This window comes from Apteryx mantelli, chromosome 3 (assembly GCF_036417845.1).
Source record: "Apteryx mantelli isolate bAptMan1 chromosome 3, bAptMan1.hap1, whole genome shotgun sequence".
Taxonomy (NCBI): Eukaryota; Metazoa; Chordata; class Aves; order Apterygiformes; family Apterygidae; genus Apteryx; species Apteryx mantelli.
The window spans coordinates 59,197,001-59,221,399 of NC_089980.1; the positions used below are offsets into that span (position 1 = coordinate 59,197,001).

The following is a 24,399-nucleotide window of genomic DNA, read 5'->3' on the forward strand; positions in this document are numbered from 1 at the left end:
TGGCGGGTCACTTCAGTGAGACAGATCTCCTGTCAGTCAGCTGACAAGTCAGAAAGCATATATATGTTAGCTGGGAATGGCATGTGTTCTTGTTAGTCTGACACTCACCATCTCATGCATGTGCACCACCCAAATGGACCAGCATTGCCACTTAGTTCTGTCTGAGCAGAGAAAGGGGAGAGTGTAGACATGAAATGGGTGTAAGGATTGTAAGGAGAGAGGAAGGCACAGGCCTGGAGTTTATGGGGGAATTGTGTGGTGAGGGAAAGAAGAAAGGTGGCACAGGCACCGTTGGATTGCAAATTACCCCCTCATTTTACTTATGCACCATAAGTAAAGGCTCTAACCACTAAGCACACCAATGACTTGAGGCAACTCAGAGAAAAACTCCCAAAGAGACTGTTCTCCAAGGAAGAAAATCTTCCCAGATCTTCTGCATACAGAGCGTTACTGTTCCTAAACAGCTGCCACTGTGGTGCCCCTTCTGCAGACTGGTAGAGGAGGGAAGGTGGGTCCTGTGTTGATCCTCTCCATGCTCAGACACTAGTCACTGAGATACTCAAGCACATATTTAAATCATGCTCTTAATAATCTTTAAATGCATTGGGCACCTAACTGTCACGGAAGTCCACAGAAGGTAGTGACCTCAGTCCCTTCAGAGACTTGAGCATACCTGTGAATTTCTATGTGGAGTAGGAGAGAACATAAGTTCACAGTGGGGAGCTGTTCTGAGCAGATGACAGGGAAAGCAGTTCCTGATGCAGGATCCTCTACTGTTAACAGCTAACACAGCTCTCTGAATTCATGTTGCAGCAGATAGTTCACCTTTCACTTCCCTTCTAAGAGTTAGGAACTGCTGTTATGATTTGATCTCTAGATCAGATTTAATGCATGCAGTTACTTACTGGTGGTTAGTGCTTTGATAAAATTGATGTTTCCACTGTGATTATAGAGATGGTAAAGGAAAAAAAAAGGAACCCAAACAAGTAACAGAATGCACATTACTGATCGTTTCCTCAGAGGAGCAGCAGAATAGCAACTGCTGTTGGTTAATTTTGTGCTGTGCAGAGAATGAAAGCATGCCATTACATCCCATTCCTGAGAGATACTGGCTTCCATTCTGTAAATATGTAACCCACACAAAGGCAGGTACCTGATAAAACTGTGGACAGGTATTTTGGAGAAATGTGCAGCACAGCTAAAGCTTCTGAAACCTTACTATAGGGCAGACTAGATAGTGAAGAACAGTAAACCATTAGCCCAAATATCCAGGTGTAACTCTCTTGCCAGGTGGCACTGGTAGCACAGAGGGCCAAATTCAATTGTGCAGGCATTCTGGCATGGTTCAAATTCAGAGTTGGAAATCCTGGAACTTGATTACTGCTCTTGGCCTTGGCAAGGAAACTTTTCCATTTACAGCAAATCCAAGAGTATAAAAAAGGGTTTATCATCTTCCTTACCCAGTGCAAAGCTGTCTTAGGTACTAGAAGCAATACAGCCCCCAAAGATCTAATTTATCTTGCTCCAAGTTGGGCTGCTTTTGATGCCTATGTCACTCATTTGGTGACACAATTCTTCACAGTATTGTGTTATGCAGCACAGGTACATTGTTTACTGAGGGGAAAAGGAAGGGTGTCAGTGAGAACACACTTGGGAAAGCTGGCAATGTACATGGCTGCCCATGTACCCTGAAGCTTTAGAGCCTGATCCAGGAATCACTGCCCAGACACTAGAAGGACATTCTTGCTGGAATCAGCAGCTGCTCCCTGTGGCTGCTCTTGTGGCTTCACACTTCTTTCTGCAAAGAGAGATGGAGAGGAAAATGATCTTAACATGCCCAGTAGAAATCTTTCTTTTCTCTCTCCCTTCAAGCAGTCTTTCATTCTGCATTCAACTGACCTCATCAGTCTATATTTGGAGTCAGGATCATGCCTCAAATGGGAATATTTAGGCCAGAAGTCTTGTTATTTCATTATTTAATGGGCAAAATATACATACATTATACCCCTGTGTTCCTTTTCCCATTTCAAAACTAATTTTCTCCCAAAATACTGCTGACCATCACCAGCTGAAATGCGAGGATGAAACCCAGCCTATGCAGTCATTTTCTTTTACCTGCAAGCAGTTGTCAAGGCAGAGCTTCTGCTCTGCACCTTCTGTCCACTTGCGTTGAGCTTATCATCAACCCATTCAACAGTGCCAGGACTAAGTGCCCTAAATCTCAAGGCTTTTTCAAGTCACAAAGACCATTTAGCTGACCAACATTCATTAATTTGATTTCATTTTGATTTCATTTAAAAATGCAGCACTGACTCTTCATCTCCATCTGAATTAGATACCAGGAAAGGCTCCAGTCTAGCAAGGCATTTAGGCCTCTGCTTGCCTCTAAACGTGAATGGTCCCAATGGAGTGTGTAGTATTTTTCGGTCAAGTTTCAAGAGACAGCTGCCAGCTGTCTTTCAAGAGCATCACCTGCCAGAAGCAATGGTCCAGTACCTTTTCTCAGGCTCAGGTACCTGTCTGTCTCCCCAGGTGACTGGCTTATTTTGCCAAAACAACAGAAAACTGTTCTTTTTCTCTTTCTTTCTTTCTTTCTTTTTTTTTTTTTAAGAAAATTTTCCCTTCTTTTGCAAACTGAACTGCCTCCGTCAGGGGACCAGGCAAAAGCCAGTGGGAAGAGCCCAAACCTTGATTATAAATAAAAGCAGGTAGGCCTTGCCTTGTGGCTGCTGTTCCCTCTGCTTGTAAAAAAGGTGTTCTCCTCGGTGAGACTGCTCCTTCCCACAGGCACTCCTTTTGCAACCAAGAGAGAAGATCTCACCCATATAGGTAAGGTGTGTCCACCCTAACCCGCAATGAAATGTGAAGTCTGGAGAGGATCCCCTTAGCAAAACCCTGGCATGGTTCTGGAGGGACAGTGACCTTTTCCTGGTCAGTCACACCTCTGCCACTACTGGCACACACAGAGTGGAGGAGACTCGTATCCTACCTGTTGAACAGAAAGAGGTTTCTGTTATGTTGACATCAAGACTGACATTCCCTTTCAAGGTACTATGTTGGACCCTCTCGTGACCCATCTCCACGACGGGATGCATTTCTCATGTCTCTGAGTTCACAAAGCATCCTGCTGTCAGCCAGGACATGTCCAAGGGGTCGTTTTCCTCTTTCCATTTTCACATAAATTGATGACCCAATGTTTATCTACTGGTTCTACTGAGCATGGAGGGAAAACCTGCTTCCTTGTTGTCACCACTCCCAGCACAAGCAGACAGGAGACTTCTATGTCTCAGCCTACATGGGTGAAAAAGAGAAGGCTGTCATGCCACTTCCCACAACAAATACAAGAAGCAAGACTAGAGGAGTTTGTTCCCCTCCAGACTCTACCCAACCAGTTCTACCAGCCTGATCCACACCACTTCTATCATAGCCTGGCTTGTGCCTTTGTCAAGGAATCCTTACTTTTAATACTTCAGTAGTGTTAAAACAGGCAAACAGCTGCCACTATTACAATAATTCTGCAATTTTCCGTGGCAAACACCATGCCTCAGTTGTGCCAGGGAAAGGGATGACCTGCAATCAAATGGCTGAGCTCAGCCAGAAGGCTCCTTGAAGTCCTGTAGTGATAATGTGGGGATGCTTAGAGAAACTTAACCCAAACACGGACGTGACTAAAGACCTGTGGTGCCCCAGTTAATGGCATTACTGAAGAGTTACTGTGAAAGGAGCTACACCATAATCATATTCATGTCCTATGTTATTCAGATGCCATTGTCTAATAACTGTGAACCACACCTCAGAAGTTCCCCTGGCTTTACAAAAGTGAAACTGATGTCAGGATTAATTACTCAAAAACAAATTCTTATTATGGCATGGTGATAGTAATTTATTTGTCACCTCATTCCTGGTACATCATCATCTGAATCAGCTGCAGCATTTCATTATTCAGATAAATACTTCTCTGTTCAAGATAGTACTAGATAAGGGAAAGGCTGAACTTCAGAAGCTACCACTCCATTCAGATGTGTCACCATGTCTGTAGCAGGGTGACTAGGATGTCATGCCAACAGCTGGAGAGAAGCCTTCAAAAACATAATGTAGATTGTGCCTGGTTAAGCACCACACAAACTTTGACCCAGATCCTCAGCTGAGGTGAGTTTATACACTGTTTGATTTCAGTGCTATCCTAGATGTGGAATCTGACATCTGGAAAACTCTGCTTGAAATACCTTGAGAGTTGAAGCCTCTGTGGCCTTCTGACAATTTCTATTCTAGTTTTGACATGAATACAGAAGATTTTGGCTAGATACTGATGAAGTATTATGGGAAAAATGAGGGGTAAGTGTGAGGCCGTTCCAACTTGCTACAAAAGGTATGTGGGGAAAGCCAGTATTTTTGCAGTTCTCCCTGGGGGTTTACTTACGACTTTGAAATAACTTTTGTATACACTAATTTCCTTTTTCCATCAAAGCTGAGTATGACAAAGACTGTAAAAGGTGAGACATATTAGATTGAAAGGAGATTTTTAGAAGCATCAAGAGATTTGTGGTTAAAAGTTATTTTGTGCTCTACTGTAGAAAATGCCACCTTTTTGAGGGTAGCACAAGGTTTTGTTCTTAAAAGCTCCCCTCTGATCATATGTTAAAGAAAGGTGCTATTTGAATAAAGAAGAAAGCAGCTTTGAGATATAGTTTTATTTGCTATAAACCAGGTACTAAAGGCACTTTGGGTGAGGGGGTTCAGGTGTTTTTTGTCAAAGTTAAAATCTCATTATCCTAATCACTGGAAAACACTAGAATCAGATTTGCTTCTTTTAATAGTCATAAATGCAGAGATTCCTCGTTGCCACCAACTTTGTCTTGTAGGTGAGGTGGTAACATCCTGCATTGAACATCTTTCATCTTCTCTCTTTCTGCTGTCCTGCATGGTCCAGTATGGTTTTCAGTCTGTCTAAGTATCCAAGGCCCTCACTTTTTTTTAACTGTACTCCTCCTCACAATACTCATGTCAAGGCTTAGAAGCTCTTGTAGACAGTGCAGCCTCTTCCCTGGACACTTGCCAGGCTGATTTCACAAGGCCCTACCCCATCCCAAACCCTATGCTTTGAACCACTGGAGTTTGAAGCACTGTCCCTGCACTAGGGCTTCTAAGCACCTTTTCAGGGTGTGCAATTCTGCCTAACAGCCCTTCCTGAAAGTTTAACCTCTCAGACTGCCTAATTTCTGGGTCTCCTCCCTCCCACCAAAAGTGCAGGCCTTCTTGCTCACAGATTAACTTTTCAGGAGCTACATGGCAAATGTGAGCCAGCAGATACTTACAGCTTTTGCACAGAGCTGGGACTCCAGAAGCAGTTCTTTAAAAACAGAGTCTAAAAACCAACAGCTCTTCTTTTAGCTTATCTTTGTCTCATGGGACTTTAGGGGGAAGTTGCCTCTCCTTAGGCTGAAGGCAATTCAGGAATTTTCTTCCAGAACCTTGAGAAGACCAGCAGATATATTAGTTAGACCTCCCACCGTATACAGAAGTATGTTCCACTGTTTTATCTCCCATCCAGAGCCTCTCTTCACTCTCTTTCTCCTCTCCACATTTTTTCTAAAGGTTACAATCATCACCAGCGTGGGTTTAGTTTCCTTCTGGGTAATAGTGTGCACTCTCCTAAGACCTACTTCAGAATGAGACAGCAGGCCAGCTTCAAACTTTCTCACTTTCAAAAGAGAGCTGTTGAGTTTTAATGACCGACCATTGTCCCAGGTCTGACAGGAGCACGATGAGGAACAGATCTGACAGGACTCTGCCAGCGCAGGAGGAACTTCACAGTGACAGAGAAGTGCTTGATGATGTAACATACTTCTTAAGTTGTACTGACTTACAAACTGCCAACTTGCAGCAATTCCATTCATGCATATTTTGCAGTCGAGAGACACAGAAATGTTAAGCAACTTACCCAGACCCACCCATGAAGCCTGTGATGGAGCTGTGAATTTACAGAATGCAAGGAGGGGAAGAAATTCAGAAAGCAAACTGAAGAGGAAACAGACTGTATACAAAGGGAAGGAGCTTGAAACAACCAGTCAAGGGGCTTTTTAAGCCATCACGTTGTGGCTGCCTATGGTGTGCTTATCATGACTGAGTTCCCAGTCTAACAGGACACAAGACTAATGACTGCAAAGGGCATTTCTGAGAGCAGTATTGTCTACATTTTCACCAGCCATCAAACTCATGGGAAGAAAGAAGAACCTGCAACCTCTTGTTCACACCTTTGCACAAATCTGAGTGCGAGGAAGCCTCTGCACTGTACGGCTCAAGTGTTTGTTGGTGTCTCACTGCTGTTCCACTAGGAGGCACTTCCACTGGGACTTCAGCCTTCCTCACACACTGCCTTGTCACTGACTGTTCAGGCTCTGAATATATAGCAGAGGATCTTCCACGTCCTTTATCCTTAACTTGTCTCAATTTTGTTTCTAGCTGAAACTATAAACAAACTTGTACTTATATAATTTTATCTAAACATGCAGTTTACTGCAGTAGAGATTAATACAAGGTTTTAAGAGAAGTCGGTATCCTGCATCTATTCACTTAGGTTTAATATCGCGCTATTAAATTCCTCTTGTCAGTGCAATTTTGTGTGCAGTGCAGGCACTGGCTCTTCACAGTCAGAATATGCGGTGGGGACAATTCCCCCCTGGAACTTCACACAGATAGGCAATGACTTGAGTGACAAAGCTTCTGGTTTCCCCAAAGCTCTGGCAAATTCTGCACTGTGCGAGTTTTTCTCTTTTTTATTTTATTTACACTTTCACAGCTTTGAGCAGCAGCATTAAATTCTCTGAATTATTATAATTGTTAAAATAATGGTCGTGGTTGACTAATGATCATTCCATATAACTGCATACCCTGGGCTGGTAGCAAGCAATAAATTACTGTGGTTTCAGATTAAACCCTCAGGTTAAAATCAAAAACTGGGGGAGAATAGGGACAGCCATTACTCAAGAAAGCACTATTCACTTATGTGGTCAGCTTATCACTGCTCAGCTTATTACTGCTCAACTTCTGAATTCCTACACTGTTAGAACCAAGGAGGGAAAATGTAGGCTCCAGATGACTAGATTTGCTTGACTATGGATGATCTCTTTCATGTTCCTATCTGTTGATGCTGTTCTGTATCATTTCACTTCTCTAACCCCTTTGAGGCAGCACAAAGAGAGGAACAAGTAATAATAAAATGATTCCCTAGCAGAATCAGCTCTACCTGCAAAAAAACCAAAAACCAAAAAACAGTCAACCGGAGCAGAAGCACATTAGTGACAACAGAATGAATAGATGCTAGGCACTGCAAAAGACAGTGCTACCGCACAGTCTTTGGTTTGCTTCCAGTGACCATCAAATCCTTGGTGATCAGTAACCATGTTGTTATACAGCAGTGTGAGTTAGGATACATCCTTTTTTTATTCAGAGACCACAAGAGCAAACCACAGTGGGAGATGAGCAAATGAAAAGAAAAACTGTTCTGCAAGATTTCCTGTTCCGTGATGCATGGGTAATTGGCCTATATTTGTGACCTCATTTTACTTTCAGGTTTGTAGCTGTGCTGCAGAGATTTGATCCTTTGGTACAAAGTCCTTGCTGTGAAGGAGGGAAGTGATCAGTGCTGGATATAGAGGGAACGTTGAATGAGACACATGGCTTTTCTCCCCCATATGCCTCAGAGGCATTTTGTTTTATAACTTTCATTTGGCCTTAAATCTGAACTGGACCTTAAATGCTATTCTTAACTAAAGGGGTACGATACACCTCCTGCACAAAGCAAGGTATTGAAAGAAACAAACAGCCCACTCTCCCAGGTGCCTCCTTCTAAAGTGCACCCAAACCTGAGCCGTTCTGTACAGCTGAAGCCCAGAGCTAGGGCGGAGCTGGTTATTGCTGTCTGTGGTGGTGAACATACCACAGCGCAGGAAGAGGCCCTCTGAGGTTCTGCTCCCCCCGTTAACCAGGGTGAGGGGACTAAGCAACGTTTATGTAGCTGCCCCTAAAAACAGTGTGTTTCACGGGCAGAACTGCTCTTTTCATTGTTTGCACTGCAAATGAGCTGTACCCCCTTTGTGCTCCCCTAGCCCTGAGAACTGTTGGGTTACCAAGTATTTCTGTTACACAAAAAACAATGTATGAGAGCTACAGGATCATGCAGTCCATCTTAGTGGCTGCATTCATCATCTTTTCCCAACCAGTATATTTTCTAGCATGTTCCCTATAATACTAGGTCATAGCCAAATATAAAGTCCACCTCTTAAATTTTTGTTTCCAAATGGGATATTGACTTTCTGCTTCAAAAATAAGAGTACTCCTCCCAGTTGATCTCTAATGTGCTGCTGACTGATTTTTCATCTTTTTTCCCCCCTCTGTTTTTACTCAGATTAATCCCTGCATCTGCTGCTCACTTCTGTAAATTGCAAGACAGTATCTGATTAACTGTCAAGAACATGGCAACATACTACAGAGAAATGAACACAGAACTTCAACTGGCCTTTCAGCAATGTAAGGCAAGTTTCCTGCACCAAGCCATGTCTCTCATGTACTTGCTGTTGGCACTTTGTTTCAAACAGTTCTACATAACTTGCTCTCTACTACCACCCATTGCCTTTTCAGCTTCATTGTTCTCCAGACTAGTCTCTTCCAATTAATGGGCACATGCTTGAATTTTTTTTTGCTTTGTATAAACTGGATTAGCTTGAGTTTTTTCAAAATGGTACTTGGCATTCATTTCTGCCCACATTTTTAGTACCTCTCTGGGCTTGTCAATGTGTCTTTTCAGTTTAGCTTAATGCATTTTGATATATAATGCAAAACAAGAACATTCATGCAAGAAATTAGTGCAGAAGAGCTACTGTGCATTAACATCATGCTAGTTTATTCTATACTAGCTTCTCCAATTAGATGAGACCTATCCTCTCACTGCATTCTTTTTTTTTTTTTTTGACTGGCACTTGCAACTCCTTCAAATTAAGTAGCATCAAATTAGCACACACTTATTAAAATCTGAAACTAGGGGAAGAGGAGGTATTCATGAACTTTAATTTTCCTTTCATGGAAGTTCCATAAGAAGGCTTCTCATATTTCTCCAGGACCCTTGGATTTCTAATGTCAGCGTGTAAAGCCTACTTTTGGTATCTGTAACCATACCTTAAAAGGCTATGCAATCCTAAAACCTGTTCAAAATTCACTTTCTCATAGTTTTGTTTACCAGTTTCTAATTCAGGTACTTATTTTAAAATGTCACATTAAGTATACTAACTGCCTGTGACTGAGAAACACTAATTTTGCAGGGCTACACTTACATTAGCTAGGGGGTGGGGATTTGCTTTTTTATTGCAATACCCATTATTTATAAATCTACAATTTACTCCTTAAAGAGTTTTTCGAAATTTCATATTTCTCCTATTAATGTTTTAAGCTATAAAGTTTAACTGTACATAATAGTAATCTCCAGGATTGCTTTCTTCTTTGAAAACCAGAACATGTTATAATACCTTCTCAGTTTGCTAAGAATTTTTCAAACTAGTTGTCTTTCAAATTTTATCAGTTTTCTTTTAATGAACAGAGCATAGCTTGCCTACTTTGCAGCTGAAAGATGAAGAAAACATCAATTGGTATATCAGTCACTCATGAGAGCCATTAAACAGTATAAAGGTGCCTTTTCTCACAACTATTGCCAGAATAATTTTAGGTTAAAGGCTAGCTCTGTAGAACTGCAAGATTAATTTCTCATATAGGGAATTATCACATGGATTTCAAGGAAAGATATGCCTCAAAATCTGGCCTAAATACATCCTCAATTCATTCACGACCCCAAATCATTTAGACTAATTTTGAGGTCTTTATTCATATTTAGAAAGGGGTTAAAAATCACTTATGCATAGTAGATTTCTAAAGCAATCAGAAAGTTTTGGTGCTGTGTTTACATCTAACTGAGATAGGATGAAAGCACTCACTGTATCTGCTTTAGGGATCTAATTGTAAATGCTAGTCAAAAGTCACCAGCTAGATCCATCACTACATGCTTCTCCTATCCCTTTTGAGCATCATACACACACAAGTGGGATAAGGCCAAAAGGGCTCCCCACTGCCTCCCTGCATGAGCCCTCACATCCATGGGGCTGTGCAGCAAGGGGCCTTACAACATGTACCTAGCTGAAAACCTGAGCTATTAAGAAAAACCTGGGGAAGGGGGGAGTTAATTGACCCTTAGCTGGAGTAGTTGAAGGCACAGCAGAGGGGCAGGTATCTCTGGAGAAGGGCAAACTATAAGGGGTTGCTGAATCCAGTAGCCCAATAGAAGCAAGACTGCCACAGTACCATGTTCCCAAGGCCAGCCAGTTGTGAGACTGAGTATGTATTCCCAAGAGGCACACACAGGTGGACATGATATGTATATACATATGCACATGGCCAGCCACATAGATCAACAGGCAGAAAACACAGCACTCACCCAAACACAAACAGCTCCAACCGCCTGATCCTGTTCCCTCTCTGGCTGATCAGGATGAAAACTTGTTAGTGGAAAACACACACACACAGTATGGATCCCTCCAGTAGCTGTCCTTAGACACTCAGTCTAGCTAGCAGCTGTGTCCCCCTGGTATATCCAGTTGCTGCCATCTGGGCATACGAGCCCCTGAGGCCTGCAGCCCACCTCAGTTGCTGGTACACAGACCTACACTTTCTCTTTCTTTCTCTCTCTCTTACACACCCACACTCACTCCATGGAGTAACAGGCCACAGACACTCATCCTATGCAGTAGCAGGCCCCTGGACTCTCAATTGCCTCATGCACAGCAACACACACAAACAGGTCTCTCCCTTAGCGGTCCAGACCTATGGCCTTACCAGTACTGGCCCCCAGACCTCCTGGTCTCTCCAGTAACCCACTCTCAGACCCTCTGGTCTCTCTGGCCCAGACTTATGGCCACTCCAATACCTGGCTCCCAAGCCTCTTATCCTATTACCTGGCTCGCTGAGCTCGGTAATCGCTAGCAGTTACGCACTGGCACCCCCCCACACACAGCATGCACACGCTGCAGTCTCGCCAGGTGCTGGCACCACAGGCACATTGGCCCCTGTGACTCGTGGGCCGACTCCAGTTGCTGCATGTAGACCTCCATGCACACACATGCACCCAGAACAGAGAGCACCTTCACCCAGGAGAACAGAAATGGAGTTTAATAAGAAGACAGGGCAGGCGGTGGCTGACCAGGTGCAGGGCATGGCCAGACAAGCGTACTGGCCAGCAGCCTGTTTACACATGACTGGCCCCTCTTATCACCTCTTTCTTCTGTTTTCCCACACTTGTTCCTCCCCAAACCACCTTGATCCCTCCCTTTTGGTCCTTCCCTTAAACATCCCACGACAAGTCCTGTGCAATCCCCAAATGCTCTTCTCCTGCATCCCATCACGAGTCCCACACCCCCATAGGCAGTCACCCCCCTCAGGCTGTGAGGCAATCCGGGGAACTGCAGACTGACGGCTCCCCCACAACAGCCCCAGGAGGAGCCAGGGCAGGGGGCTCCAGTGGTGTTGGTTCGGTTTTAGGGTTCCCCTGCCCACCATCACTCCTTTGTGCTCATGGAGGTGAGTCTCTAGTCACATAACCTAACATTTCCCCCACATGAAAGTAAAGCTAGAGGACACTGCACCATCTTCTCTCATTGCAGAGCACTTCACAGTCTGTTTCACCTCCAGGGTGGGCTGTGCTCCTGGAGCAGAAGACTTGGTACTGCAAGGTACCTTCTAAGGGGCTTGGAGGTCTATGTGGATCCAGTTAACTGAGTCTTACAGTCCCACTCCTCAGGAAGGGCAGCTGCAGGATCAGAGTAGCCCCAGGTAGTCTCAGCAGGACCTGCGAGGATTACCTTGTTCCTCTGTGCCCCTTTATGTTTGTGAAGATGACCTTTTAATCACATAACCTAACACAAACCACCTAAATTATATACCTAAAACAGATAACATGAATTTCAGTTTAAAAGAGACTGACAATCACCCATGCCACAAACATAACTGGAAACGCTGCTCTGCCACACTCCATGCCTTTCCCAATAACACATCTTGCAGCATGCCCTGAAGGACATTTGTCAACCAAAATACAGTGTTGTGAGCAGGAGGTGGAAGTTTTTCCACTTCAGAGCAAAAACTGAAACACCTCTTCTTGTGATGAAGAAACGTGATACTTTTACAGGGGAACTGCAAATGACCTGATTTTACTACCTAGTATCTGTTGTGGTTTCCCAATAGCATTAGAGCATTTGAAACAAAACAATTAAAGCTGCTAAGTAACTGAAAAACAACTTTTAGAAATCTTAGATCTATGTTTAAAAACAAACCGTAAGGATCAGCTGCAGTTACCTGCACAGTATACCATCCAATTATGCTCTAAATTCAAGTTTTCTGTGCTTGAATCTCTTAGAAGGTTAAGAACTTCATACTAGGATCAACATTAAACTACTATTTTTGAAAATGATGGCCTTTCTCAGCAGCACAGTTAGCATATACAGGAACATCTGCATAGATAAACCAGGTAGCAGAACAGTTTCTATATGCAAATAAGATAGTCTGCCTGCACAACAAGGCAGCCAAATTGAGTCTATCACCACAGTAACTGATCTTCCATATAAAAGTTCATTGTTGTAGAATCATGGAATAGTTTTGTTTGAAAGGGCCCTCTGTAGATCTCTAATGCAGCCTTGTGCTCAAAACAGGACTAACTTCAAAGCCAGATCAGGTTGCTTGGAGCCTGTCCAGTTGAGTTTTGGAAGCCTCCAAGGATGGTGAATTCACTTCTCCGGGCACCTGCTCCAGTCCTGGACCACTTTCTCCATGTATGTAATGAATTTCTCTTCGCACAATTTGACTGTTGGCTAGTTGTCCTTTCACTCGGCACTTCTGAAAAAGAGTCTGGGTCTGTGTTCCCTATAGTCCCCCCTTAGGTGTGGAAGACTGCAGTTTAACTCCCCTTTACCTGCCCTCCAGAGATCACATGCTCCAGCCCCATCACTGCTCTATGGCCCCTGGGCTCCTTCCACTTTGTTGACATCTCATGTACTGGGAGTCCAAACTGAACTCAATACTCCAGATATGGTCCCACAAGTAAGAAGGGTGTAGGGGAAATAACTACTTCCCTCAGCCTGCTGGCTACAATCTTTCTAATGTAGCCCCGTGTGTGATTGGCTTGCACTGCTGCAAGAGGACTTGACCATCTTTTCTGCAAAGCTGCTTTTTACCCTGTTGGCCCCAGCCTGAATGGGGTTAGTCTGTCTCAGGTGCAGAACTTTGCATTCACCCTTGATGTATTCCAGCTGGCCCGTTTCTCCAGCCTGTCAAGGTCCCTCTGAACAGCATTCCTATGCTCCAGCATATCATCAGCTGCTGTCCCCCATTGATGCCATCTGCAAATGTGATGAGGGTGCAGTCCATCCTATCATGCAGTTTGCTGATGAAGACGTAAAACAGTACCTGCCCAATACTGGCCCCTGAGAAATGCCACTTCTAACTGGTCACCAGTTGGATTTTAACCCACTGACTATTACCATTTGAACCAGATGTTAAGCAACTTTCTTGCCCATTCTGTAGTCCATAACTCCACAGTTCGGTTACATAGAGATTGTGTTGAATACCTTGCTAAAGTCAAAGCAAATGACACCCACTGCAATTCCCAGAGCCAATCATCTCATGAAAGACAGCAATCAGGTTTGTCAGGCACAATTTGCCATTCATAAACCCATGCTGGCTGTCCTTAGTCACCTTATTGTCTTTCACGTGCCTAGAAATAGCTTTCATGAGGACTTGCGTGAAGTTTGCCAAGGATTGAGGCAAGGCTGACTGCTCTGTGGATCCTCTTTTTTACCATTTTTAAAAAAGCCAGAGGTGACAATTTCCTTTTTCCAGTCATCAGGAGCCTCCCCTGTTCACCACAACATTTTAAAGAAGTCTGACAGCAGACCTTGCTAGTAAAGACAGAGGTAAAGAAGAGACAGTACCTCAGTCTTTTCATCACTAGGACCCCCACCCCATTCAGTATCAGGCCCACATTTTCTTTCATCTTCCTTTTGCCAACATCCTGTTTGCAGGAGTCCTTCTTGCTGCCTTCACATCCCTTGCTACTTTCAACTCTAGCAAAACTTTGGCCTCCCTAATATCATCCCTGTATGCCTGTGCAGAATTTCTATAGTTGTCCTTTGTAGCCCATCCCCACTTCCACCTTCCATACACTTCTTTTTAACATTTGAGCTCATAGGGACAAATGTCCTTGAAAAGCAACCAGCCTTCCTGGCCTCTCTGCCCCTCAGGGCAACCATCCACAGGATCCTGCCAAGCAGATCCCTGAAAAAGCTGAGGTCTACTCGCCTGAATTTCAGGGTCATTACTACTTGTCTTCCTCACTTCCCTCAGTATCTTTAGCTCTGTCAAAGTTGTCACCGACTATTGCATCTGTTCTTTATTCCCCGACTAGCAGATTGACAGCACCACCACCCCCTACACACCCCCCAAAACATCCTGCCTAGCACTCAAGTCAAAATAAATTGGCCCTGGCACACTCCAGAAGCCTCCTGGCTTGTTTCCTACCATGTTGCTCTTCATGCAGATCCGGAATGGTTAAAAATCCCCATGAAAATGATGGCCTGCAATCAGGAGGCTTCTTCAAATTTTTGAAAGAAGGCTTCATCCTTTTTCTTTTCTTGACCAGTTAGTCTGTGGCAGGTGCTCACCACAATATCCTCTTTGTTGGCTTTGCCTTAATCCTGATCATAAGCTCTTGACAGGCCTGTCACTTACTCTATTCCATTTATGCTCTGCACATTCAAACTACTTCTTTCTGAAACGCCCAGTTTTTCTTTCCTGCCTATCAAGCTTGTATCCGTCCATCATAGCACTCCCAATAGTGCAGGTTAGTTCACCATGCCTCTGCCATCCCAGTGATGGCATAGCTTTGACTGCACAGACTTCCTGTTCCTCCTGTTTATTCCAAGACTCCAGAGTCCTGCAGTTACCCTAGAGCCACTCCAGGTCTCCTTTGGCACTATCACTTGTGCCCCCATGCAGGTGAGCAAAGTGTAGTAGTCTGACAGACAGGTAAGCCTCTGCAATCTCTCTACAACATACTAGATACAGGCTCAGGCAAGCAGCAAGGTCTTATTGACAAGTAGATGCATTCATCCCCTGCAGAAAGAAGTTCCTGATCGTTACCTATTATTTTCTTTAAGTAGCTTTGGCTCCAACAGCTTGGCTAGATGCATCCCCCAACAGAACTTACTCCCTCTGTCCTGTTGCCAGAGCCCTACAGTTCTCCAAGTAAATATCTGCAGTTGGGGAAAAAGCTTTCTTGCTGCCAGAAGTCACAAGCTTCCAGCTTCTGCTGTCATGAGAATCCCAGGCCTCTCCCTGCTTAAGCATTGCATGGAAGGAGGGGGTGACCAGAGGCAATGTGGGACTTGGGTTCTTGCTCCGGCAGTGCCCACAAAGTACCTTTGCCTTCCTGTTGGCCCTCCCTGATGCCATCCATTCTGCTTCCCCTGGTAGCTCAGTAATCTGACCAGAGCACACCTCCTGCTATCACCCCCAAAATCTGGGAGGAGCTACAGGCCCTCCCTGCAGCCTCAGATCTGTACAGCCACATCCTCCCCTGGGTTCTGTCTGGGCTGAAGTCTCCAACATGCCAGGGTGGTGGAATCTGGACTCTGGCCAGTCCAGAGTGGTGACATGCCACTGTGTCCTGTGGCATGTCACCCTCAAAACTGTGCCAACTCTACCAGTTTCAAGCACTGCCTCTGGCCTCCCTGTTCACCCTCATTCCCCTTTAACTCCTTTATTCCTGCAGGCACATCCTGGTCACAGTGCTTCCTAGGTGTCACATAGGAAGTTGAACACAAGTCTGCTCTGCTCCTCCCTACTCAGCAGGCAGCTTCTCAGAGTCTCTCGGTTCCTGGTTGTGGTTCTCCCACCTCATGAATGCGGGGTCCCCGCAGGCAGGCTCCTTCCTGCTCAGAACAGGAAGCAGGAGCCTGACACACCTGCTTCGTCCCCATTAGATTTCCTGCTCAACATGCAACTCCTCACATTGCCTTTTGGTTCCCAGCTGCAGTTCATTCACCTCATGAGCATCAGGTCTGCATCCTTTCTCCTGCACTGTGCTTACAAAGCTTTAAAAAGCTTTTTTGATGAGCTTTTAAAACTTTTGTTCCTCTAGCCTGCATGACACACACACTTTGAAAGATGAAAAAACACAACACGAAGAGCAGCCAACACAGTTCATTCAACAAAGCAAATGTCCCCCAAAGTAATCTTAATTATATGCTCATGTTTGCTGTGATCTCTGTACTGCTCCCCAGCTACTCTACAATGCTTGAAGACTGCACTAGCAAACAAACAAAAAAAACACAACAAAAAAACAACAACAAAAAAAACCCCTTCCATCTTCTTTCCCTACCTAAAAACTTGCTATTGATTTATTGGTGATCTTACTCCTGAAAGACACATTCAATGCCACACTGACTTAGCTACTGAGATCATTCATCTCAAGGCCTGGGGGAGAATAATTCACAGCACTTTTTTAAACAGAAAGTCATGTGCTTATTTTGCCCTCTGAAATATGCTTAAAAGAGTAAATGATTTGGAAAAAAGTTCTACAGAAAGTTTAAAGCTGTAATTGACTTTAACACACTACAAACATACTCAAACAACATTGTGCATGCAAGGACAACTAAAAGTACTTTTCCTTTTCTTCTGTATTAAAATCACAGCTCTAACAACTTTTAGTACCTTGGCACTCATGAAAACAGCAATTATAAAAGCCACTGGGCTTTTTTTCCTTTTTAAATAGGAGAATTTAGAACTGTTCATGATACGTGAACTAAGGAATTGGCACTTTCAATGTTCACTGCAGTTCTCTCAGAGGTTCAGATTCTGGGTAACTCATTGACCTTGAATACCCAAGTTCCTTTTTTTGTAGAAATCAAAGACAGTCATGCCTCAAATTACTTTTCTGCAATACTGCATTATAGTTAGTCTGTAGGAAATTTTGCTTCAAGATGAATGAGATCACTTACAAATCAACCAGAACTGCATCTCTCATGATTCAATTAAGATTTCTTGCTTGGCCCTAGCTTACAAGGAAAACGTCAAAAAGACCTACCAAAAAGATACATGCTATGTCTGGCATTTCAGAAATGAACATTAAACACTGCAGTCATCTTGCTAATATAAAATTCCTACTGCCTAAACTTCTGTTTTTAGCATTGTCTAAGTTAGCTCTATCTATAACTGAGCAGAAATAACCAGGGATGTCTTCTCTCCTAGAGAGAAGGCTGGACATTGTAGAAAGCATTTCTTCAGTGACAATTACTATGCTTAAAACAAAATAAAATAAAATAAAAAAACCCACAGAAAAAACACCCCTTACTTTTTTATCATCATCACCTCATTCACCCTTCACAGGTATAAGTGTTCTTTAAGCTTTCTGAAAAGCTAGATATATAGTCTAAATACAACCTACATTGCTTTGGGAAGCACTAGGAGACCTGCCTAGCAAGAATGGCTACAGTTTGGCAAGTCTTTCTAAAAGTTTTTTGTTAATCTGTTCTCAATTTAGGATTCTAGTCAGCATAAATGTCTAGCAGGTCTAGTTGTTGCTAGAGAAAGAGTGGAAGCTAGCAACTCCACTACAAACACCCCGCCACACACACAACCCCCCCCCCCCCACACCCCCCCGACAGGCACCATTTTTATAACTCTTCAGCCTCACCACAACCATATTAATAGAATGCTACTGTCAGCAATAGCATAGTCCTTCAAAATTTACAGGAGTAAAAAAAAAACAAGTTACACAAATTGCAAAGTCTGAGTGTTTAAGAAAACATGCTTCTAAACAGATCTAACTGCTACAAAACTGCACAGACCAGTCATAAATGCCTTTCTCAGCTGCTTCCTTCTCTGTCCACAAAGAGGCCTGGGAAAAGAGAGAACCAACACAGAAGAACAGTTAAACAGGAACATTCCCATCTGTGGATTAAGAACTAGAGTCCTGTTCTAACTGACAAATGAGGTTGGGTTTTCAATGCATTAGGTCCTTTAGGGATGAGCCTAATCTAGAATACCAAGCAGTATGGTATGAGATGTACAGCAAATCACACTTTCAAGAGGACTTAGCTTTTCAGTCATGTTTAAGTAACTCAGCTGAACTAACACAGCAAACAACAAATTCTGCCAGTCAAGATAGGATTTTGTTTTTCTTCCTCTGTTGACTCATAAAATATCTGGCAACTTAGACTGATACCTGGAACCCTATAAAGTCTGACTAAGACGAGACTGAATGAATCAACATCAAGAATTGCAGAATCCTTTGGGCTTAACCACTCCAAATATGCACAATCAGTCTGCGCTAACTCTGAAAAAACACACTTAAAGAAAACCCTCAGAACCCACAGGGCTTCCTGCATTTCCTAACCCTTAAGACTTTCAATTCAAGGAGTCTCAAAAATACAATTTAGCCAGCAGAGTAGCTTTATTTTGCAGTTTGAACTATTATACACAATTGAGTAAAAGCCCACAGGATAAACAGTATGGAGACTTACAACTTTTTGGTGTTTGCTTAAATTAGAGCCTAAGTGCAAGGTCTCCAATTAACCCCCAAGGTAAGAGAACAACACTTTGCTGTTAACAAAAGTCATGTTAACACTTAAAATATCTAACCAGTTATTTAAAAGGCCACATCTTCAAATGCAATTAGGTATCATTTAATAAAGTTATCTTCTTTTGGTATAATAAACTGCCACAAATCATACAGCTAACAGGTAATGGAACATCATATTTTCCCAGAGACATGTAAAATGCAAATAGGGCTGTCTCTATATTGTTTCATCCACCTTAGAAGTGTAATGTCATAAATGCAATTGTTCTCAAATGCTCAAGTGGAAGCTAATGTCCTTCAGACATGCTGTCACTCTCCTTAAAAATCAAAACAAAACAAACTTACATATAATACCTTGAGGCACAGGTTCTCCTGCACTTAAGGAATTTATACACAAGGTGTATCATAAGTTACAAGATTTTTGCTATTTGAAGTCTATGGCACATAGATTTACGGGGTGAGAAAAAAAAAATCTCTGTGTTCAGCTGCTACAATATGGCGCAAAGTAAGAAGTTAACACCATGAGTAATACTTTGTTGCTTTTTACTGGCTATTTTGGGGTGCACATAAATAAAAGGCACACGTTTCCTCTCTCCTTTCAAATGATCTATGTACTGTACAACATAACTTTCCAGCACTGCTCCATGCCTGCTGGCCCAGTGCAAAAAAGATCCAAGTCTGCGTCCAGTGCTAGTAACAGCTCTTCTATATGCTTAACCAATGGCTTTAGTTTAGCGTGCTACTTCTGAGACGGACATTGATGAGCGGCTAACAGTTTTCCTGAAACAAAATTACAAAGCCTAAAAAAGTGATCAAGTTATTTATATTCACTTACATGTATATTTTCCAACGAATGTGTTTACAATGTTCAGAAAGTGCTCATTTTGAAGTCTTGTTTCAGTATTACAAATGTCCATGACCTATATATTATAGCAGAGCCATGCACAACAGTATCGTTAAGGAACTGTCAGTGTTTCCATTACTGACCCTGTTTTTCAAGAGCATAATGAAAATAGAAAAATCTGCTCTTAGCTAGAACTTAGTGTGCATAATGTCTTCGGTATGGTATTTTTAAATATTCGGATTTAAATCTGTACAGTAGTCAGAGTCTGAAAAACAGAAGGTTAGTGGTTTCACACTTTTTGGCGCTCATTTTTACATAACAAGGATTTTAAAGAATGAAAGTGAGCCAACAGCAAATGAAGAGCCCTCAATAATAAAAGCTCCACAAATCACTAACTAAATCTTCTTGGGTTTTTGTCCTGTTTTTAATGCTGTGCATTAATAATTTGTGGATCCTTACAGAATTACTTCTTACGATTTAACAACTGTTAACATTGATGACATTATCATACATAAAAACAGCTTAGGTCTTAACATCCATGGTCTGACAAACATATTTAAACAAGAATATTCAGAGTTAAGACTAATATGAAATTCAGCTCCTCTGAACAGATTTGTGAGTTTAGATGCTCTCAACTTGATATGCCTTTAAAAAAAAAGAAATCTGACTTTCAGAAAATTCTGAAAAACAGCAGTTTCAAGTAAGTCTGGAGCGATTAAGTACTCTGGCTAGATTTACCATAAATTATGTAATTCATGCTGCCTTGACAAAATTGAGTTAACAGAAGTGTAAGTTGAAGCACTACCTCTGAAGGTTCTTGCTTTGGTTATCTTTAAAAACAATGCAGACTGTTACAATAACAGTGTAAGTTCATTATAAAGCCACATGCTTCTGTGTAGATGTTCTCTTATAGACTGGATTATTATGCCCACTGCCAGCAATGGACATTCTACTGGGAAAATCCAACTCCTGCTGTGAAAAGTTTGGCTGAATCAAATGAAAAAAATAATTCTGATATTAGACTCAAATGGGAACACACTGTTTCATTTAGTTCTTGTTAAGAATATCTGAAAGCCCTCTCCACCGACAGTCTTTTTGAAACACAAGGCACAAATAGGGAGTGGACATTCCAGCAAAAAATGATTGTCTAAAATTAGCAATCCACAAGAGTCTTCCAATCCAATACAGTGAAACATTTTTGCTGTCCAACTCTATGCCACATCTTCTAGATAATCTGCAACATCACTTAACTGAGAAATGGTAAGGTCTTGTGTGATGTCTTCAAGCTGGAAAATAAATGAAATTACAAATTCAGAAGTAATAGAAACAGTAAGCATTACTCTATATAATCCTACAAAAAGCACCCCATCCTTTTGGCCTTAAAACCCTATCTTTCAGAGGGATGTCAGCTCCTTCAAGAGGTGCTTAGACAGATCTTGAGATATAGGGATGAGACATTCACATGTTGAATACTAAACCTCTCTCAAATTCATTTTATATGCCTAGAAAGAGACAGAGGACTGTCTTACAGAGCAATTCTTGTATTTTAAATCAGTACAGTATCTAACTTAATGGGAATACTGGGTATAAAAACGCAGAACATATGATAAGTGCCTTGGATACATGTATTATATAATGGCGTATTTATTCACAGAAGGCTTAAAAAAAAAAACCCAAACAAAACAAAAACAAAAAAACCCCCAAACACAACATAAGATCAGAAGAACATCAATACAATTTTAAGAATCATACTTTATCACTGGCATTTAAGTCTTCTGTTTCCACAGAAATTTCATCTATTTCTTCACCAATACTGATATCACTTTTTTCTGAGCGATGACTAGTACTAATGGGAAAGAAAAGCATAAAGGTAGAAATAGGACTTTCTTTTCCAACATACAAGAATTCATTTCATATATCTATACTGGACATTGGATTTGACTACCTAGCAAGTTAAATACGAAGTAATCTTTAAAAAGCCCACAACAATCAAGGACCTTTTGCCTAGAGAAAGCCATAATCAATACTTATTTAGGCCCTAATCCTGAAGTTTACAGCACAAATACATTCTAACGATGAGGCTCTTCAATATTTTATTACTGACTAGTCATGATGCTTTATTTTGTATATTTTGAATAATTCGACATAGACCACATTCACTGTCTAATAGCATTGATTAAAATGTTAAAACATTGTTAAGTGTATGATTCAGAGAAAAAAAAAACAACTTCCTTAAAAAGGCAACAACTTTTCAGCATCTAAAAATTAATACCAGGTTTTTAAGGAACTCATTACCACCCAGACAAAAGCAATCTATTTTTTTTAAAATTGTAACTATTTGTATTAACTAACAAACCAAAGTTTAAAGTAGTCTAGAGATGCTGACAGAGTCTAGCAACAGTGACTAGCTGAAATATTATGAAATAATTCAAATATGCCAGTATATGCTTATAATCTATGATATAGTACACTACTGCAATATTATCCCTCTCTTACCTGTTGAAGTCATCAGCATACTCGTCTTCATCTCCATTTCCTAAATAATTTTTAAAAGGTGTTAATCAAGCAAGTTTTATTTTCAGGAAATGCAAGAGAATCTATTCCTGCACCAAAATATAGAGTTTGATGGACAGCAATAGCTGGTAGTAGATTAAATTACTTGTGCTTTAGGAAGAGGAACTGAATTTATGTTTGATATTAGTTAATCTCAATCTCTTTTGCATAGTTAAACTGTTCTGAAATTCAACATATACTTTCAGTAGGTTGGTTCCGTTGCTGAAGACAAGGTTTAAATACTCGGCAACTCTATTTTGAGACAGAGTTGATACTTCTGACATTACAACATCATCATGCTGCTGCTAAAACTTATGAGACAACTTTCAAAGTCTGGGAAAGGCAAATAGGTATGCCACTGAAAAATAGTAAGACTTGTCTGGCTACCTTTCATGCAACTTAAAAAATAAAAAAAATCCCATCTCTTTCTTAGATACCTAGACAACAATATATCACTTGATACTAACAAACATATGCATGGAATGAATTGAATTTTTGCTGTATGTATAAAACAATAATCTGCACACAAAACTCCACAGTTCTGGCTGCCATGTATTCATTTATATTTCTCTAGACTGGATTTTGCTCTTTAACTCCACTAAGTCTCACAATGTCAGCTAGAGTGACAGAAGTAAAAGCTAAAGATTTTAGCTCAATAAGGACATTTCAGTTTCTCAGATTCCTCTGAGAAGCTGGGCTGGAACTTCCAGTTAAAAATATCAGAGCTTACTCGTGTTTAGTAGTTACTTGCCTAATTCTAGAGATCCGAGTTTTGCATTCACTAACCGCAGGTCTTTCAAAACAGAGTTTCTATTCAAATCTGTAACAAAACAAAAAGTATTTATACCAGAAAATTGGCTTGTGACTCTTTGATAGTAAGACCCTACCTAAACATACATAACCCTACATAATTTTATAATATAGTATGGTAATATTATACTCCATTTTCAGGTCTAAATTATGCCAACATTTAAAGACATAAGTAACAAACAGGAACAATCTCCCCGAGTGTATTCAAGATCAGGTTTTACAACACAGAAGTAAATATCCCTGAAGAACTTGCACAAACAATGTAGGGTAATAATAAAAAAAAGACTAAGTTAATGTCATTAAAAAAAAGTAAAATTTTATACTTCCAAAAACTGCTTTTCAGAAAAACAGTATAGATAAATATTTGATACTGCAGAACATAAGATACCCCAGCCATATGCATATTGTATCAAAAATCAGTATGTCATCACTAAGTGAAAAATGCATTATTGCAAAGCACATCACAACCAGAAGAGGGCCAAATACAGGCTACTTATCACAGTTATATCTGAACGTGTAGCTCATTCCCTGCACTTGTCAAACTGTATGTGAAAACTTACCATCAGGCTCCTTTAGCAAAGGTGCGCCAGTCAGGGAGCTTAGCCCACTTTTTAAAGGCGGTGCATCAGAAAGAGATGCTAAACCTCCTGCTTTATTGGATTCAGTTTTCCTAAAACAAACCAACAAATAAATAAATACTCTGCAGATCTTCAAAATATATAGTAAATTTCTTTTCTAGTATTCATAAAAATGTCATGAAACTAGACAGCAATTTTTGCAGTAATAAAAGCAAGTGAAAAGGACTATTCATTCTGCAATCTAAAAAATAATTGGTAGTTTGCTGGCAAAAGTGTGAAGCAAGACATTCAATAAGAAATTCACATATGCAAAGACTTCTGCCTGCCTTCTTTCAGACAGAGCTCCTGCACCTTCTTCAGCACCACCTTTTTTTAATGTTTGTTTGTTTAAATTAGGGGGCCTTTTATTATCCCCACTTGTAAATGCAGCCAAAAGAAGAAAGATTCAGATAAAAATGCATTTTTAAGCAGTTTGTTTTACAATTAAAAGATTTTTGTCTGACAAACCTATTAGCCCTAAGAGCCTTCAGTCCACAAAATGAAAATACCTCTCAAAATTATAGCAAGATTGACCTCATCACCATCTGTTAAGGTTCACTTGGCTACCATCTATTCCATTCACACATTTAAAACATCAAGTTCAAATACTACTTGCAAATAAAGGATGAAGAAACACTTTTAAAAAAAAAAAAATCAGGATTTTCACATTCAGTATTATCAGAACTCTTTGTTATTGTGATTGTGTTCCTATTAGTAATAGGCAATATCATTTGAATCGCTCATCAAGAAAAATCTATCATGTATTACAATACTTTAAAATTTTTGAACAACAGGTCAGAGAACAAGGGGAAAGGCAGAGCTAGGGTCATCTCTTATTCTTTCCTCGATAACCGTCTGCTCCTTTATGCCCTTCTTACAAGAAGGGACAAAACTGTCCACAAGGAATT

General features: G+C 41.2%; 1 protein-coding gene across 3 annotated transcripts in view; it reads right to left on the reverse strand.

Moving 5' to 3' along the window:
• Window positions 1-17,947: 17,947 nt before the first annotated feature.
• The window catches only part of CEP43 (centrosomal protein 43), a 29,665-nt gene continuing 23,213 nt past the window's right edge, over window positions 17,948-24,399 (reverse strand). For 2 of the 3 annotated variants that reach the window (XM_067293496.1, XM_067293495.1), the window contains 5 exons: window positions 23,435-23,544; window positions 22,816-22,884; window positions 22,008-22,047; window positions 21,264-21,357; window positions 19,194-20,797 (listed from right to left, as the gene is read on the reverse strand). In XM_067293496.1, the coding sequence (XP_067149597.1) occupies window positions 20,723-20,797; window positions 21,264-21,357; window positions 22,008-22,047; window positions 22,816-22,884; window positions 23,435-23,544 (388 nt within the window). In that variant the 3' untranslated portion in view covers window positions 19,194-20,722. Of the gene's footprint in view, window positions 17,987-19,193; window positions 20,798-21,263; window positions 21,358-22,007; window positions 22,048-22,815; window positions 22,885-23,434; window positions 23,545-24,399 lie in introns of those variants that run through there. The other variant, XR_010883728.1, reaches the window with a different exon arrangement.